The sequence below is a fragment of the Myotis davidii genome, unplaced genomic scaffold, assembly GCF_000327345.1.
Source record: "Myotis davidii unplaced genomic scaffold, ASM32734v1 scaffold789, whole genome shotgun sequence".
Classification (NCBI taxonomy): Eukaryota; Metazoa; Chordata; class Mammalia; order Chiroptera; family Vespertilionidae; genus Myotis; species Myotis davidii.
In genome coordinates, this window is record NW_006300234.1 from 228621 (window position 1) to 245785 (window position 17165).

The 17165-nt window shown below is 39.5% G+C and overlaps 1 protein-coding gene across 5 annotated transcripts in view; it reads left to right on the plus strand.

The window, feature by feature from the left end:
- SPG20 (spastic paraplegia 20 (Troyer syndrome)) overlaps positions 1-17165 on the plus strand; it is a 64885-nt gene that overhangs the window by 44407 nt on the left and 3313 nt on the right. For 4 of the 5 annotated variants that reach the window (XM_015572397.1, XM_006776628.2, XM_015572399.1 and 1 more), the window contains 3 exons: positions 4657-4851; positions 6297-6455; positions 6537-6627. In XM_015572397.1, coding sequence (XP_015427883.1) covers positions 4657-4851; positions 6297-6455; positions 6537-6627 — 445 coding nt within the window. Of the gene's footprint in view, positions 1-4656; positions 4852-5794; positions 5895-6296; positions 6456-6536; positions 6628-17165 lie in introns of those variants that run through there. The other variant, XM_015572400.1, reaches the window with a different exon arrangement.

Genomic DNA, 17165 nt, shown 5'->3' on the forward strand with positions numbered 1-17165 from the left:
TGAGAGCAGTCGGGGGCTTGTGACTTCCTCCCGATTCAAAAAGACAGCCGTGTCCTCAGGTGCTAGCCCCTTTCCGTGCTCTCGAGCCTCCGTACCGCTGCACTTTACTTCTGCACTTCCTCTGAGTCTCAGTGTGCTTTTCTCTTTCCTTCTAGTTGTAGAATTTCCACTCAGCCAGCCTTCCTGTAGTTCTGGATGATGTCCGTTTTGTCTTTTAGCTGTATTTTTGAAGTTGTTGTGGGAGGCAGCAATTTCGGGTCTTTACCTATGCCGCCATCTTGGTTTCTCTCTATCTTTCTTTAATTAGTTAACATTTGAGCTTTACAACTGTAATAGCTCCCAGATTTAGACCACCTACTTTAGTTTAAAAAAACATTGCCAGTCACTATTCAGTAAGACAAATTCATGACTCAATAATGGGATCTTCACCAATCATTTAAAAGACTATTGATACAGGTTTTCATCTTGTAGTAAAAATTCATTAAACTAATAAAGTTGTAGGAAATTGCCAACATGAAAAACCACCAGGCTAAAATAAGTGAAAAATAACCATTAGTTGGGAGTTAACAAATTATTTTGCCCAGTTTCAAAATGCTGCTTGAATCAAGAAGAAAAAATGAAGCCAATTTTTAAAAATATAATTGTAACAGTTAAAATTGACGCTTGAAAGAGATTTTCAAAGAAGTTGTAAAGAAAAACCTTTACTCTTACTACCTTGCCCCTTACCTTTACAGGCTGCTAAGCTGTTATTAGGTCAGTATTCATGTGTGCCTGTATCCACACTTGTGTAGATAATTAAATTCAAAGGTTATTTTCTTAAGTTTTTTGAGTTTATACTGCTATAAGATTGTCCATTTACTATCACTGTGTAACAAATCATCCCACACCTAATCTCATGAAACGACAAACATTTTTTTTTATGCTTAGGAATTCTGTGGGCCAGGTATTCAAAAAGGTCACAGCAAGGATGGCTTATATCTGCTTCATGATGTTAGGGCCTTAGCTAGGAAGACTCAGGCTGACTAGTAACTCAATAACTGGGGGGGGAGGGGGGGGTGACATCATTTGAAGCTCCTTCACTCACACATCTGGCATCCAGTTTGGGAGAACACAAAATCTAGGACTGCCAAATATAGTGCCTACACATGGCTTTTCCATGCAGCTTGACTTCAGCATGAAGGCCTTAAGCTGGTCTGGCTTCTCTGTGTTAGCTCAGAGTTTCAAGCATGAATGGTCCAGCAAGCAGGCAGAAGCTGCATTACCCTTTCTGACATTTTCTTGGAAATTTCCAACATCACTCATTACAAGCAAATAGCAAACCTGTCTAGGTTCAAGGGGATGTGACATAGATTCCACTTCTTAATGGGAAGAATGTCAAGATTATGTTGAAAGAAAATGTGGAATAAGAGACACTGTTTTGGGGCATCTTAGAAAATACCACATACTGCAAAGTCTTAGGCCTCCCAGGTACTACACAGATTCTACAGGCTAGTTCTACTCAAGGAAGTGAGGCATCTTTAGAACCATCTAATCCTGGGGAGAGATCTCTTTAGAGCTTTCAGAAGTACTCTCAGTGTCTTCAGGCTTGTAACTCTTCTTTTTCATGCTATACCCTGAGGGCTAGAGATCTAGGAATACCCCTAACAGTTGGTGACATTAAAACCATTTAAATGCCTATCAGAGTATATGTCTCTTATGTGCTTTTTAATAAGTGGATGAAATACCATTAGCTCACCAATTACTTAAGGCACAAGTCACAAAGAGGTGCAGAAAATACTAAAGATTTACTCTAGGGAAAATTATCTGGTTTGTCAAGAGACTATTGCTACCTGACTCATGCAGATTTGTACAAAGATGAGTAACCAAGTATCCAAATTGAACTCATTCATCATAGCCCAAGATTGATTCCTGTTCACTTGTCAAAGGATAAGTAAAATTAGTAAAATTTATAGTCTTGTTTTAAAAATGTAAAAGGTGCAAAAAGTTAAATAACTGCTTAAAATTTACCTGTGTAGAATATTGGCTTGAGAAGTCTAGACTTATATTTTAAAAAGGCAGCTATCAAACATTTTAGATGGAGTAGAGTCTAGTAACCTAATTTGGGAGGAGGTAGAGGATTGGTGATAATAGACTGATTTGAGTTACATCATTTTAAGTCATCTGCCAACCTCTCACTTATTCAGCAAACATTCATGGCTGGCTATATCTTAGCATTAACTGGGTGCATAGGATGCAAACATGGGTAGAATAAATCTATATCTGGCATTATACATGCCATTTAAAAGCTCTTAATGGCTACTAATGAAATGCTGTATTCCTTATCTTCTATTGCAATGTCTAGAGTTTGAATGTATTTATCACCTCTGTTATGCTTTTCCATGGTGATGGCTTATTTATTTATTTATTTATTTATTTTTTAAAAATATATTTTATTGATTTTTTACAGAGAGGAAGGGAGAGAGATAGAGAGTTAGAAACATCAATGAGAGAGAAACATCGATCAGCTGCCTCTTGCACATCTCCTACTGGGGATGTGCCCACAACCCAGGCACATGCCCTTGACCGGAATCGAACCTGGGACCCGGACTCTTCAGTCCGCAGGCCAACGCTCTATCCATTGAGCCAAACCAGTTTCGGCAGATGGCTTATTTATAATTTGCATCTAGTATTCTCATTAGTCCCATGACTTTTCATTTATCTCATTTCCATTTTTTTTTCTCATTCATTAATGGAATTCTTCCCTCATTTTTTATAGAGTTGCATCGTAGTTGTTTAGTCTACTTGAGCTCTCCTTTGTTTCATTGTCACTTATTTTATGGTATTGTTGTATTAAAAATCAGTGAGCTAAACAAAGGACGCCTTAATCAGTAAGCCAAATTTGGAGTCTTTATTATGCCAGTGGTCTGAGGAGTTGCCTCTCAAAGTCTTGAGCCAAAAAAACATGGAGGAAATTTTCCCTTTATACTTTCCCATTGTCTTTGTCTCCCAAATATGGGATGGGACTTCCGGACCTTTCACAGGCTTTGAAAAAACCCTAGTGCTGGGATGGGGCAGTGAGACTATATCTCAAGGCCTGGCCTGGTGCTAGTATTGCTAACTCAGTCTGGGGGTTGTATTGTTCATGGTTTATGGCCTTTCTAAAATGGGAGTAGTGCTTAAGTAAACAGGTCTTGCAAGACAGGACAATTAAGAGGGAGCAGTGACTAGACTGTAGGCCGATAGAATGTACATTAGATTACTGGCACAGGCTCAGAAGGACAGGATGGAGTCAGTCCTTTCAAGGCCCATTTTTCAGTATCTCACTCTTCCTCTCTCAAGTTTACCTGGTTTTTACTTCTTAAAACTTTTCAACCTACAGCTTAACTCTAGAAACACATTTTTTTTTTTTACTAGACATCTTCAATCCCTTTATTGTTATGGGAACTCATGGATGGAACCTGTTTACCTGAGTTTGAGATCTGATCCTCTCCCAAGGGTAGGACACTGGTGGCAGGGTTAGAACTGAAAGTAGACATGTTTACTGAAACAGGAAAAGAAATATATCAGTTTTTCTAATCAGTTATATTTGGCACATTTTGTTGCTAGTGTTTTAAAATAGTTATGGTTTTCACATGATCACTGGATACTTGCTCACTCATAGGCTGAAGTAGTAAGAACCATGCAACAGACCTAGGCAGGACATAAGTATTTTACATGTCTAATTTTAAAAACTAGATTCAGGGTATTGCTAAAACGGATATAGTTAAAATTATAAGCTCTCTCCAGGTCAGGGTAACACTTTACGCCCCCTCTTAAGAGGAACCTTTCTCCTTGTGCATTTTTTCTTGCTTCTCCCATTTCCTTCCCACTTCTTCACCCACGTGCTCCTTGGGGGCCTATTCACTAGAGAAGTCTCTGCCATCCTGCTATCCCTCTGACAGTCTCTTTTATTCATGCTGCAAGAAGCCCAAGCAAAGCAAAGGACTAGAGCCTACTCTCATGAGAAATGGTTACACCAACTAGGCCTCTCAGTTTTCTTCTCTCTAGGTTTTTTCTTCTCATGCATTCCTTTAGTGATCTCATGTCTTTGTCATTTACGTTTATGTTGCAAGCTAAAAAGTGCTGGGACTCAAAGGTTTGGGTTTAAGATTGAGGGAGCAACAGGGCCCCCTGTCTTATGCCTTTAGACTAAAGCAAGCAAGCAAGAGTTCTGCTTGGTTTTGAGATATAGATTCTTTGGTTTCCAGTTAGCATTCTTTGTGTCTATTACCCTAAAGGACTCCATGGGGAGAACATGGTGCTTGGACTAAGGCAAAAAGAACAAGGATATCTGAGTCTTCTAGCCAAATACTATCTTAATGGCACCACTACCCCAAATTAGTCCCTAACAATAGTATATTGTGGTACACAGATACACCTATAAGCTGTAGTGGGAGCAAACAGTGGTACAGAATTCTTATTGGGAAGTATAAGTATTAAAGATGAATTTACTTAGAAAATGTGTATATTCCAGACAGAAAACTGTAAGTGCAAAAAGTTGGCTTGAAAATTTATGGCATGTTTGGAATCTGATATTTGAACTCCTTGGATTTTTTCCTGCGGATCAGTTAGTTATTAAAGGGTTTAAAGGTATAATCACCATATAATATTATGCATTTTAAAATTATCTTTTAAAAGGTGCTTCCTGGGTAAGTTGGGGTTTAGTTAAAGGTGCTGAATTTACTGGCAAAGCAATCCAGAAAGGTGCTTCTAAACTCCGAGAACGGATTCAACCAGAAGAAAAACCGGCGGAAGTTAGTCCAGCTGTGACCAGGGGACTTCATATAGCAAAGCAGGCTACAGGAGGAGCAGCGAAAGTCAGTCAGTTCCTGGGTAAGATGATTTTAGATGGCTTTACCTCTTTTCAGTTAAATGACAAATAATCTCTTAATTCAAATTAATCTGAATGCTCAATTTAGTTTATCTTTAAGAGTAAAGAATTAGAACAAAGCAGTTTCATCTTTCAAGTCATAGTTGAATCTATAGACCAGCAACATTAACCTATCAGAGCCTTAACAATACTTCTGAAATTGACATACTGATTCAGAATCTGCATTTTTATGAGCTCCCTAGGTGATTTTTACTTGTGTATAAAAAGTTTGAGAAACACTGGTTAAAGGGTTGTTTTGATCATGTTAGAGAAGAGGGCATCTGTATCTTTGAAAAGGAATGGTCCTGAATATGTGTTTACTATCCTTGAATATGACACATTTTTTAAATAATATTTTTATTGATTTTATTTTCTATTTTTAATATATATATAGATATAAAAATATATCTATTTTTAATATATATATATTGATTCAGGGAGGAAGGGAGAGGGAGACATAGAAGCATCAAGCATTGATCAGCTGCCTCCTGCACAACCCCCACTGGGGATTGAGCCCGAAACCCAGGCATGTGCCCTGACCAGGAATCAAACCATGACCCACCTCCTGGTTCATAGGTTGATGCTCAACCACTGAGCCACAATGGTTAGGCAAATATGACACAGTCTTTTAAGGACTGTTCACTGAATGGTAGTTGAAGGTCAAGAGAAAGGGATATATTGTTTGAATAAAGCTGATTTAGTGATTCTGGTGTCAGCCTTCCCAAGCAATATGCTTCTACCTACCCTTCTTTGACAGCTCTAAAGTTTGGTATTTTAAGATAGATAGCTTCTTAGAGATTATCTTTAGATTTTGTAAGATTATCTTTTTGTTATCTAGTTTTCTTTTGAATCAGATTTTGGTTTGTTTACTTTTATGTAGATTTAAATACTTTACTACTATTTCAGTGAGATATCTGTGGACATGGAGAAAAAATACAAATACCCTTAGCTGGAAAACCCGAAAGGTGGATCTACCATCTTGCAATGCAGCAATCAGATAGAAAAGATAGATCCTTCTCTCGCTTTTTTAAAAAAAAAAAAATATATATATATATATATATATGTGCCCTTGATTAAAATGAAACCTGGGACCCTTCAGTCTTCAGGCCGATGCTCTCTCCACTGAGCCACACCAGCTAGGACAGATCCTTCTCTTTTAAACAAATTGCCAAAAAGAACATATATTTGAAGTAGGATTCAAAATATCAGTAGGCTCTGAAGACACATCCTTAAACCAAACAATAGACTTTGTTTAAAAAATAGCCAGCCTTGGTGCTTATCCTTAAACAGAAATGGTAACATGCAGTAAAACAACTTTAGATGCTTGTGTAAGAATTTTATTAGAGCGGTAAAATCAAGGGAAGAATACATTATTTCAAAAGTTGTTTTTTTTTTAATGATTATGTAGTTGATGGAGTTTGCACTGTAGCAAATTGTGTTGGGAAGGAACTAGCTCCACATGTCAAGAAGCATGGAAGCAAACTTGTTCCAGAATCTCTTAAAAAAGACAGAAATGGGAAGTCTCCCCTGGATGGTGCTATGGTCGTGGCAGCAAGTAGTGTTCAAGGTAACATAAAGGCCAGAAATTTAAACTAGGAAAGTCTATTTGCTATAGGCTACTTTTACTTACTTTTAAATATATTTGCAGGATTTTCAACTGTTTGGCAGGGATTGGAATGTGCTGCTAAATGCATTGTTAACAATGTTTCAGCAGAAACAGTACAAACTGTCAGATACAAGTAAGTTGAATTTTATATTTTTAATTTGTATTTATTTATTTTTTTAGTATTTCTTACTGATTTCAGAGAGGAAGGAAAAGGGAGAGAGAAATATATAAACATCAGTGATGAGAGAGCATCATTGATTGGCTATCTGCATATCCTACACCCGAGGATTGAGCCCATAACCCAGACATATGACCTGAGCAGGAATCAAATTGGGATCTCCTGTTTCTAGGTCAATGCTCAACCACTGATCACACCAACCAGGCCAAATTTTATTTTAATGATTAAATCTCTTACAGCATTTGTAAAATCAGTATCTGAGACCTTTTTTTTACTTGTTATTTTTCTTAAGGAGAAGAATATTTTTAGCAAATAATAAAATTACTGTGATTTTTGCCTTACATTACTAATTGTTATAAATAGCTTCTCATCATTAATGCAAAAGAATAGATTATTTTTATAAAGCCTGGAGTTTTTGTATACCTTATTAACTGCATGTTCTTGATGGGTGATGTTTGTCTGTAGTTTTGATAGGAAAATTGAATTATAATTAAGCTATCGTGTCTTGTAAATATTAGCTCTTTATGTATATCTTATTTGACTCTACCACTATACATTTGTATTGGAATGGATAGATTGTATGTCTTCTATTACGTATATTAACTAGGGACCCAGTGCACGAATTTGTGCACCTTGAAAGGAACTGTGGGTTGCAAGGCTGCGGTGGGCACAGGGGCAGGTTTTGGCCCATCCTCCGTGCCCCCGTGGAGCCCCTCCCGCTGTGGCCCCTGGTCCCCTGTCTGCTGGCAGCCCTGCTTTCGCCACTGCCACTCCCACGCGCTAATGGCACTGGCCCCACTTGCACCCACTGATGGCACGGAGAAATTGTGGCCAGCACCAGCTGTGGGTGCAAGCGGGGCAGGCGCCCACAGCAGGTGTGAGAGGTGACTGCCGGCCCCGATCACCCCTCAGGAGTCAGAAGAGGTGGAGAAGCAGTGAGGGGCGATCAGGACCAACAGCCACCTCTTGCACCCACTGACAGTGCTGAGTGATCAGGGCTGGTGCCGGGCACTGTAAGTGGGTACAAGTGGCGGCTCCGGTGCCGGCAGCGGGTGCAAGCGGGGCTGACGGTGGCAGCAGGTGCAAGCACCGGGCAGGACCGCGGTGCATGGGAGCAAAGAATTTTTAGTAACCACCAGAGGCTTGCCCCGATAACAGCGACCGGCGCCCTGCCTTAGCCTGGTGCCCCCGCTCACCTGCTCCATCATCCCACCACGGCCAATGCCCACCATGTTCCCCGCTTTGTTGCTTGCTGCCAATGCCCTCTGGTGGTCAGTGCACATCATAGCAACTGGTTGTTTGGTTGTTCCGCCGTTTGGCCTATTTGCATATTAGCCTTTTATTATATAGGATGAATGGACAGAGAAGTTAATGATTTGCCCAAGCTCATCTGATTAGTGTTGTTATTAAAGATGAGACTTAAAACAGGATCTTCTGATTTTGCCTCTTTATTCTGTTTTTATAAGTACTAGAAGAATCAACTTCTAAAAATTTAATCTAGTATAAAGGACCTCAGTTGCTTTCTTAGTTTTGAATTACTTTAGATCTTAATATTTAATGTTTTTTAAAGAAAAAAGTAATAATGGTGTTCTCAACTCTTAGCTACTTGTGTTAATTATCTACTCACTGACAACATTCGAATTCATACTTTTGTAAGAGACATTGTGCTTAGTGCTTTTCATGTGTACTGTATTATTTAATCTTTCATGCTATTATCTCCATTTTACAGATGAGGAAACCAAAGCATAGAGATGTTAAATACCTTGTTAAAAATTATACCCCCAGTAAGTAGTAGAGCTGGGATATAAGCCAGGTGACCTTTGTCATGCAGTGTCAGAGAATGGTATTAGGGTACCATTTTCCTTGGTGGGACTTCTGTGTAAGTTTAGTATTTAGAATTATTTTTCACCACTGCCTAGCATGTATTTATTTTTGTTTATTTATATATATTTTTCTTGTTTGTTAATCCTCACCTGAGGACATTTTTCCATTGATTTTTAGAGAGAGTGGAAGGGAGGGGGAGAGAAAGAGAAACATCAATGTGACAGACATATTAATGGTTGCCTCCCGCACATGGCTGGGGGATCAAGCCTGCAACCAAGGTACATGCCCTTGAATGGAATCGAACTCACAACCCTTCAGTCTGCAGACCGATGCTCTATCCACTGACCCAAACTGGCTAGGATGCCTAGCATGTATTTAGATTCCTTCCCACCACAGTACATTACCACTGGCTTAGGAAATATTAATTTAATTTCCTAACTTGATTTGATTTGTTCATTCTGAGACATGCCTACCTTTGAAATAAAGCAAGTTGGCACATCATCTTGGACTGTCAATTTTATCAAAAGATTAGAAAAAAAAATACAGAGCAGATCTGAGAATCTTTAGATGGAAGTGTAAAACCCAAGTCTCCCTGCTCACTTCTTGCTACTCTTAGCATTGACTTTTGACTAATACTCTTTGTGTTGTGCCTCTGAGGTTACTTTGATGGATCAGCTATAATTAGAAAATAGTTTCTTCTTTTGTTGCAAGAGCATGAGAAGGTCAGAAGTTCTTTTAGGCCCAAAGTGAATTATTTTTAGACTAGAGGCCCAGGGAACAAATTTGTGCACAGGTGGCATCTGGCCAGCGCACCCTGATCAGGATTGATCGGGCTGGGCCAGCTGGGGGGAGGGGTCATGGGCAGTTGGCTGGCTGACCCCACCCCGAATTGGGGAGGGGTCACGGGCATTTGGTGGGCTGTCCCCACCCCTGGTCAAACTCCTGGTTGAACTTCAGGTCGAACTCAAGGTGGAGGGGACAATTTACATATTAGCCTTTTATTATATAGGATTAATAGTGTCATTTGTTAGCACAGATATTTAGGCAGTCATATTAGAAAGTAGGAAGTACTTTATTGGCTTTGTCCATTTCCTAGTTTAATAGAAAAAATTGCTTACCTAAGTACCATTAAGTAGAGCCTTCTTAAAGCTTTGGGATTCTCATAACTAAGGAAGTATAGATTTTGGTATAGATTTTGTATTTTTGGTCCTTAAGTGAGGAGAACTTAATATGATGAATAGGATATTTAGCAGTGGTTCTGAACTAATTTATTTCTGTTATGGTGTGTATTGCTATTCTTTTTATCCTTTTCCTCCAAAGATTCATGGAGTGAAAAAAAGTAGATAAGTAGGCATATAGTTAGATAAGTTTTTATTTTTAACTATAAGGGTACTTTAATCTTAGCAGTAAAAGGTGAAAGATTTATACGATCTGAAGATAAACCAGAGTAGTGATTTAAATAGAAACTTGGAAAGATGGGAGGGGAAGTGGGGAATAAAGAGTTTTATCCAAGAAATACTGTTTTATCACTCAATAATCTGTCCCAAAAGTAGGCATTTGTGTTTTTTTTTTTAATATATTTTTACTGATTTCAGAGAGGAAGGGAGATGGCAGAGAGAGAAACATCAATAATGAGAGAGAACCAATGATCAGCTGCCTCCTGCATGCCCCACACTGGGGATCAAGCCCACAACCCAGGTATATTGAACCAGGAATTGAACCAAGACCTCCTGGTTCATAAGTTAATGCTCAATCACTGAGCCACGCTGTATGGGTGAAATTTTCTTTTAAGCGAAGAAACTGCAAATATTAAATCAGATATTTATCATTGAAGAATTGGAAGAGCCAATTGTTCTCTCATTTAATTCTGTTCTCATTTATTTATGTAAATTGATATTTATTAACATGTATGAATCTAAATATAATTTATTTACATTTATGAATTTTCATTTATTTACACTATGAAAAAGTATTTGATAGAGTGAGCATCTGTGTTTTTGTACTCTAATCCAACTGATAATAGTATAAAAAAGAAACTTTGTATTCTATTACCTATGATAAATTACTCTCCCAGTAATTATTATTTTTTAAATATATTTTATTGATTTTTTACAGAGAGGAAGGGAGAGAGATAGAGAGTTAGAAACATTGATGAGAGAGAAACATTGATCAGCTGCCTCATGCACACCTCCTACTGGGGATGTGCCCGCAACCAAGGTACATGCCCTTGACTGGAACCGAACCTGGGACCCTCCAGTCCGCAGGCCAATGCTCTATCCACTGAGCCAAACCAGTCAGGGCTCCCAGTAATTATTTTAAATTTTCCTTAATTCTATTCCTTATACTTATAAGAAAAATAAATGTCTTATATTAATTTTCTTAATCTGATTTTTGGTGGTAGAAGCCAATACAGAGGATTATCTATTTTGTTTAGACACATTTAGAAGCAGATTGTGTTAAGAGAAGTATATTTTCTGTCTTTTATGCTTTTGATTATGATTCAGGACCATGTTCATTGATTATGAATGGTTTGTTTACCTGAGGATCTATATAGTTAATTATACTCTTATGATTTGTGGTAAATGTATAGGAACTATTAAGATTATTTATTTTTGTCAATTACATTAATACTTTTGTCTTATTTTAGATTTAGGAACCTGTAGACCTGCAGGAACAATGAAAAGCAATAAGTAATTTCAAAACTGCTATATTTAATTTCAGTATAGTACCTAATACATAATTCATCACTGTTCTACATAGCTTCTGAATTCACATTAGCACCTTTTCCCCCACTTTAAATTGTTTAGAGGAAAATAATTTAAGTAAGTTATATATTTTGTCATAGAACATACATTTGTGAAGAATAAGCTTAGCAAAAATATTTTACTGTAAGGAATTTATTACTCTTTTAAGGTATAATGTTTTGTTAGCTTAGTGAATTTTAATTAAAATTCCCCTTAAATTTGCACTTGGTAAAGGTGCAAATATAAATCTCTTGCGGGTAACTCTTTTGGCAGATGTCATATTATCCAAAACTAGTTGTATCCTATATAATAAAAGCCTAATATGCTAAGTGTCTGGTCTTATGGTGACTGGTCGACTGTTCAACCAATCAAAGTGTAATATGCTAATGATATGCTAAGGCCGCTCAGCTGCTCACTATAACATGTACTGATCACCAGGGGGCAGACAGTTGACTGGTCAGCCAGTCGCTATGATGAGCACTGACCACCAGGGGGCAGACGCTCCAACCAATAGGTTAGCTTGCTGCTGGGGTCCGGCCAATCAGGACTGAGCAAGATGGGGCAGACATGTCTTCGAGCCCTCCCACGGTCCTTCCCACGCCTGATTGTGCACTGGTGGGGAGCCTAGTCCTGGCCTGCGCCCTCTCGCAATCCGGGACCCTTCAGGGGATGTCGGAACGCCAGTTTCAGCCTGATCCCATGGGCCACTCCCCTCGTGAGGGCGCCAGCACAGGGCTCACGCAGCTGGGGCACCACGAGCCTCTCCCGATTGAGACTGATGGGTGCGAACCTGCAGCAGGCTCAGTGGGACTGGGATGAGTGGGAGCAGCAAGTAGGAGCTGCAGGCAGTGTTGGACTGTGGGTTTTGGCCACCTAGAGGCCCCACCCTGCAGGCCACCTAGCGGGGCCCCACCCATACATGAATTCATGCACCAGGCCTCTAGTATAATATATACTCAGGAGTTATATAGGAGCAGTCTTCTCTTTCCTATTGGTAACTATACAGATATATAAACACTGTCATTATATCCTTCACTTATTTTTTCTTGTTTTCTAAATACTCTGTTCCTTTAATAATTTCATACACAGTATGATTTCCAGATCATTTATTCATGAGCATTCTTTTCAAAATGTGGAACCCAGAATTGAATCTAATATTCCAGATTGAATACAGTTGGATTTGCCACCCTTGTTTTGGTCATATTTGGCATTTGATAAATGAAGCACATAAGACAAAGAATATATGTTTTTAGTAGCTATTTATTGACCCATATCAAAGTTGGTATTTTTTTAAATGATCCTTTTATTTAAAATCTAAATCTTCATCTTATATTTTGGACGCTTGATATTTGTACCTAAAATTAAGAACTTCATATTTACACTTGCTTAATTCCACTTTGTTAATTTTGACTCCTTATTAAGTCTGCTCTTCATTTTGGCTTCAGATTTTGATGTGTGTCTGTCATATTAACCTTCATTTTGTGTTATCTGTAGATTTGAAAGACATCTTTTTTACGTCTTAGATTTCCCCCTCACAACTTTTCATGAATAAGATAATCACATGCTTACTATAACCTGTCCTCCTGATTAATTTTCTCCATTTAATGCTTTCTAAGATTGGTGTTTACAAATCTCCTAACAGTATATTCTCATGTCACTCACCTTTCAATTTTGTCTTATCAAACTACTTCTCAGCGTTGCTGTCTTCCACACTCATTCATTAAGTATGGGTTCTAAGGTTTACTCTATGCTCTATCCTTTATACTTTTCCTGGATATGATCTATACATATGACTGTAGTTACCACCTATATGCCAGCAACTCTCAATTCTGTTCCTTACTAACTTTTTTCTTAATCTTCAGGCTTATATGTCCCAACTAAATAACCACTACAGCCATTCAGTCACCAGAACCTTTTTGTTGTTGTTTTTTGTATTCATCCCTTTTTCTCCAGCCTCATTACCACTACCTTAGAATATATCTCATCCAGTTCACAGCTTGTTTCCTTTTCCTTAAATCCTTACAATTCATAGTGTAACCTGAGTTATATTTTTTTAAAACCTAAGTTTGCATGCCATTCCCACTGATTTCAAGATAAAGTTTAAATTCTTCAGCTTCACCTACAAGGCTCTTCATAAATTGGCCACAACCCACCTGCCATTAGTCTGTTTGGTGAATAGCCTAGTAAGAAGCTATTTCTTTTTTAATTATTTGAGGTTGTTAATATTTCTGAGAATAATTTTGAAGTTTGTATGACTGAAATTTTGTTATAATTAGTGAAATTTACTTACTGCCAATGTGCTCTCTGTAGACATTACTGAATGCACTGGAAAAAGTTCAGAAAAATCTCAAGTTATAAATTGAATCCCATCGACTTATTTAGAGCATATTTTATATTCATTTTTTATTGTTCTTCAATTGGTATGGTATGGATACTCCATATATAAAATCTATTTTAAAAGCTCTAATTAAAATTAACTTTTTAAAAAGTAACATTTCAAAAATAAGCTTTATCTTTTTGTTAGAGATAGGCTTTCTAGGAGTTTTTAGCATTGTTGTTTGAATCTAAATGAAGAAAAGCATTTAACAATTATTTATCAAGGAAGAGAAGAATAGATACCTGCCAGCAATACTGGTTCTAAGGCTTATTGGGAAACAGAGGTGATAGGTGAGGATGTATTTAAAAAAAAAATAAACATAACTGCTGAGCTACTTTACAAGGCCTTTAAAAATAATTAAATATTTAGTACTATGGAAATTTTAAAGTACAAATCCCATTTATGAGATAAAGAAGATGAAATTTATGAAGTACAAAGGTCAAGACTTAACTAAGGTCATATGGTTAGTTGTTATTAGAATCTAGTTTTCTGACTCTTAGTTTGGCACTTTTTTCCAAATTAACAGGAATTTAGAGGTGTTAAACTAATTGGATAGAATAGGGAACATTCCAAATATTCAAAAGTGAAAGTTTAAGTTACCATGTCACTTCACTGTAGCTCACAGTCATGGAGAGATCTGCCATAAGAGAAAGCTGCTTAACCAAGGGTTGTTGTGGTCACTCTTCTATTGCTAAAACTGCCACTGACCCTTTGTTGTCATTCAGCCTTAGTCATTGCCATGTGATGTTAGTATTGTGACTGGGGCTTGGTTGACAATGAGAATGCTCATGTGTTCTGTAACATCAGCAAATCCTGTGGAATACTCTGGGGTTGCAAAGCAACAGGGACTGGCAGAAAGCATACTGTAGTCCGGTATCTAGGGAGAAAGCCCTAATCAAGACTGTTATAGATGTAAAGTTTGACAGATCATAGGTTCTGCTAAAGTTAACATTAGGCAAAGGACAAAATAAAATCATTCAGGAGCATAGATTACTTCACTTTTCTAGACCTGAGGTTGAAACAAGCATGAACAAGCCAATAGGATCACAAAGCACCTGTTCTAGGCCATGCTAATAGTAATAGAGGATTTGTTAGTTCAAAGGACAGATCTGGCGTTAGTATAAAATGTCCAGATACAGGTCACAAAGCACTTCAGTGTGTTGTGGAGAAAATTACATAATTTTGCCTTTTTATTATTTCTTGTTTAACCAATCCTTTAGTTGGGGAAACGCATAAATAAGAAAGGCTTTAAGAGTCTGGTATTTAAAAAAAAAAGTAAATGGTAAAACAAAACAGGGCAAGTTTTCGTATCTTTGTATAGGATCTCATAATATTTTCTCATAGAAGTGGTTTTAACAGATATTCATTATTGCAATAATAACTACATTTGTATAGTAGTGCTTTATAATTTCCCAAGCACTTTGCTATACATTTAATACTCAAGAAACTCTATGATATGGGTAGGGCAGGAAGTGCTCATTGCATTCATTCAACAAATATTGAATGTCAGATGCTGTTCTAAGTACTTAGGATACATTAATGATAAAAGCAGAGTCTCTTTTTTAGTGGGGTTTATACTCTAGTAAGACAATAAGCAAAACAAAAACGATGGGCATAAGTAAGTTCTATAATATGTAGCAGATGCTAAGTTACAAAAGAACAAAGAGCAGTTTAAGGGGTGATTGGCTGGTAGTGGGGTGGGGCATGTGGGATAAAGTGATTTTTAAATACGTTTAAAATTGATACTGAGAAGATAATAGCTGACTTGAAGGTGCGGCCATTAGCCATGTTGAATACCTGGGATGAGTGTAGGCTCGGCAAATACCAGCCAGTACATAAGTCATAAGGTGGCACATGTGTGCTTGGCAGAAAGGCCAGTGAGTCGCAGTGGAGTGGAGTGAGGGAGAGACAGTATTGTAAAATCTCTGGTTAAAGACAAACTCAGGGAGAACCAAGATGGCGACGTAAGGTACAGACCTGTGCATGCTGCCTCCCACAACAACATCGAGACTACCAACTATAAGACAAACAGCTATCATTCAGAACCATGAGAAAGCTGGCCCATTGGAAGCTCTACAACTGGAAGGAAAGAAAGAAGAGCATTGAGACTGAGTAGGTTGTGCAGAGGCTCCAAGAACGGAGGTACGGAGTCGCGTGCCAGGCAGGCTGCAACTGGATGCGCGTTTTTTTTCAATCGAAGGAGCTGCAGACTCTCGAGTCCACTCAGCTTGTTTGGGGCGGGATCCTGAGGTCCCAGACCCCTACGGGGAGAGGCAGGACGGCTTTGCAGTGGGCCGGAGAGAGAGAGTGGCTGTCTTGAGGAGCTGCTCCACAGTGCTCGGGGTCGCGGGGACGTGGAGTCGCGGAGAGGCGAGGAGTCGCGGAGATGCCATTGCCCTTTGCTCCGCCCTGGTGATTTGCCAAGAACAGAGGTGCGGAGTCATGCTCCAGGCAGGCTGCAACTGGATGCGCGGTTTTTTCAATCAGAAGGGGATGCAGACTCTGGAGTCCACTGAGCTTGTTTGGGGCGGGATCCTGAGGTCCCAGACCCCTACGGGGAGAGGCGGCGCGGCTTTGCAATGGGCCGGAGAGTGAGAGTGGCTGTCTTGCGGAGCTGCTCACCAGCACTTGGGGACATGAGATGCAGAGTCGTGGAGAGGCGAGGAGTCGAGGAGACACCATTGCCCCTTGCTCCACCCTGGTGATTCCCGGGGACCCTGCCCTACTCAATTTACATCCCCACCCAAGCTGTGCCAGTGGCACAAAGGGAACCACCGGCACTTTTGCAGCCCAGCCCAGCAGAATTCAGATTTCAACTCCTCGCATACATAAGGCACACACTCAAGAAGCAGAATCAGGTTTGGAGGAAGCCGGAGCCACACCCAGCTGGGCTGGCGATGTGGAACCGCTGTACCAGCAAACACCCAGGCAGGTCCACCAGATCCAGTCTCACATGGGACGCTGGGAGACGGCAGACAGGCAGTCTGTGCACTTGGTAGAAAACGAAATCCAAACAAGCATACCAGATATTCAGCCACCAGGCATGCCTGGAGATTTTGTCTAGCAAGGAGCTGCCCAACAAAGGACAGAATGCCAAACTTCGTGTTGCTGAGACGGCCCCCATGAGGCTGAGACAGCCCCCATGAGGTCGGGACGGCCCCAGTGAGACCGAGACAGCCCCAGTGAGGCTGCGATGGCCCCAGTGAGGCTGAGACGGCCCCGGTGAGGTTGAATCGGCCCTGGTGAGGCCGAGACGGTCCCAGTGAGGCTGGGACGGCCCCTGTGAGACTGAGACAGTCCCTGGGAAGCTGAGAAAAATACCGCATGAACTCACTCATTTATGGATAATAAGGACCATTATAGACTGATGAACAAAAATGGATACAGAGGCAGAGCAGCATTGAGCAGACTGTCAAACTACAGTGGGAAGCCTAAGGAGGGTTGTGGGGGAGGGGGAGTAGGAGATCAACTGAGGGACTTGTATGCATGCATATAAGCATAACCAATGGACACAAGACACTGGGGGGTAGAGAAGGCCGGGGGAAGGT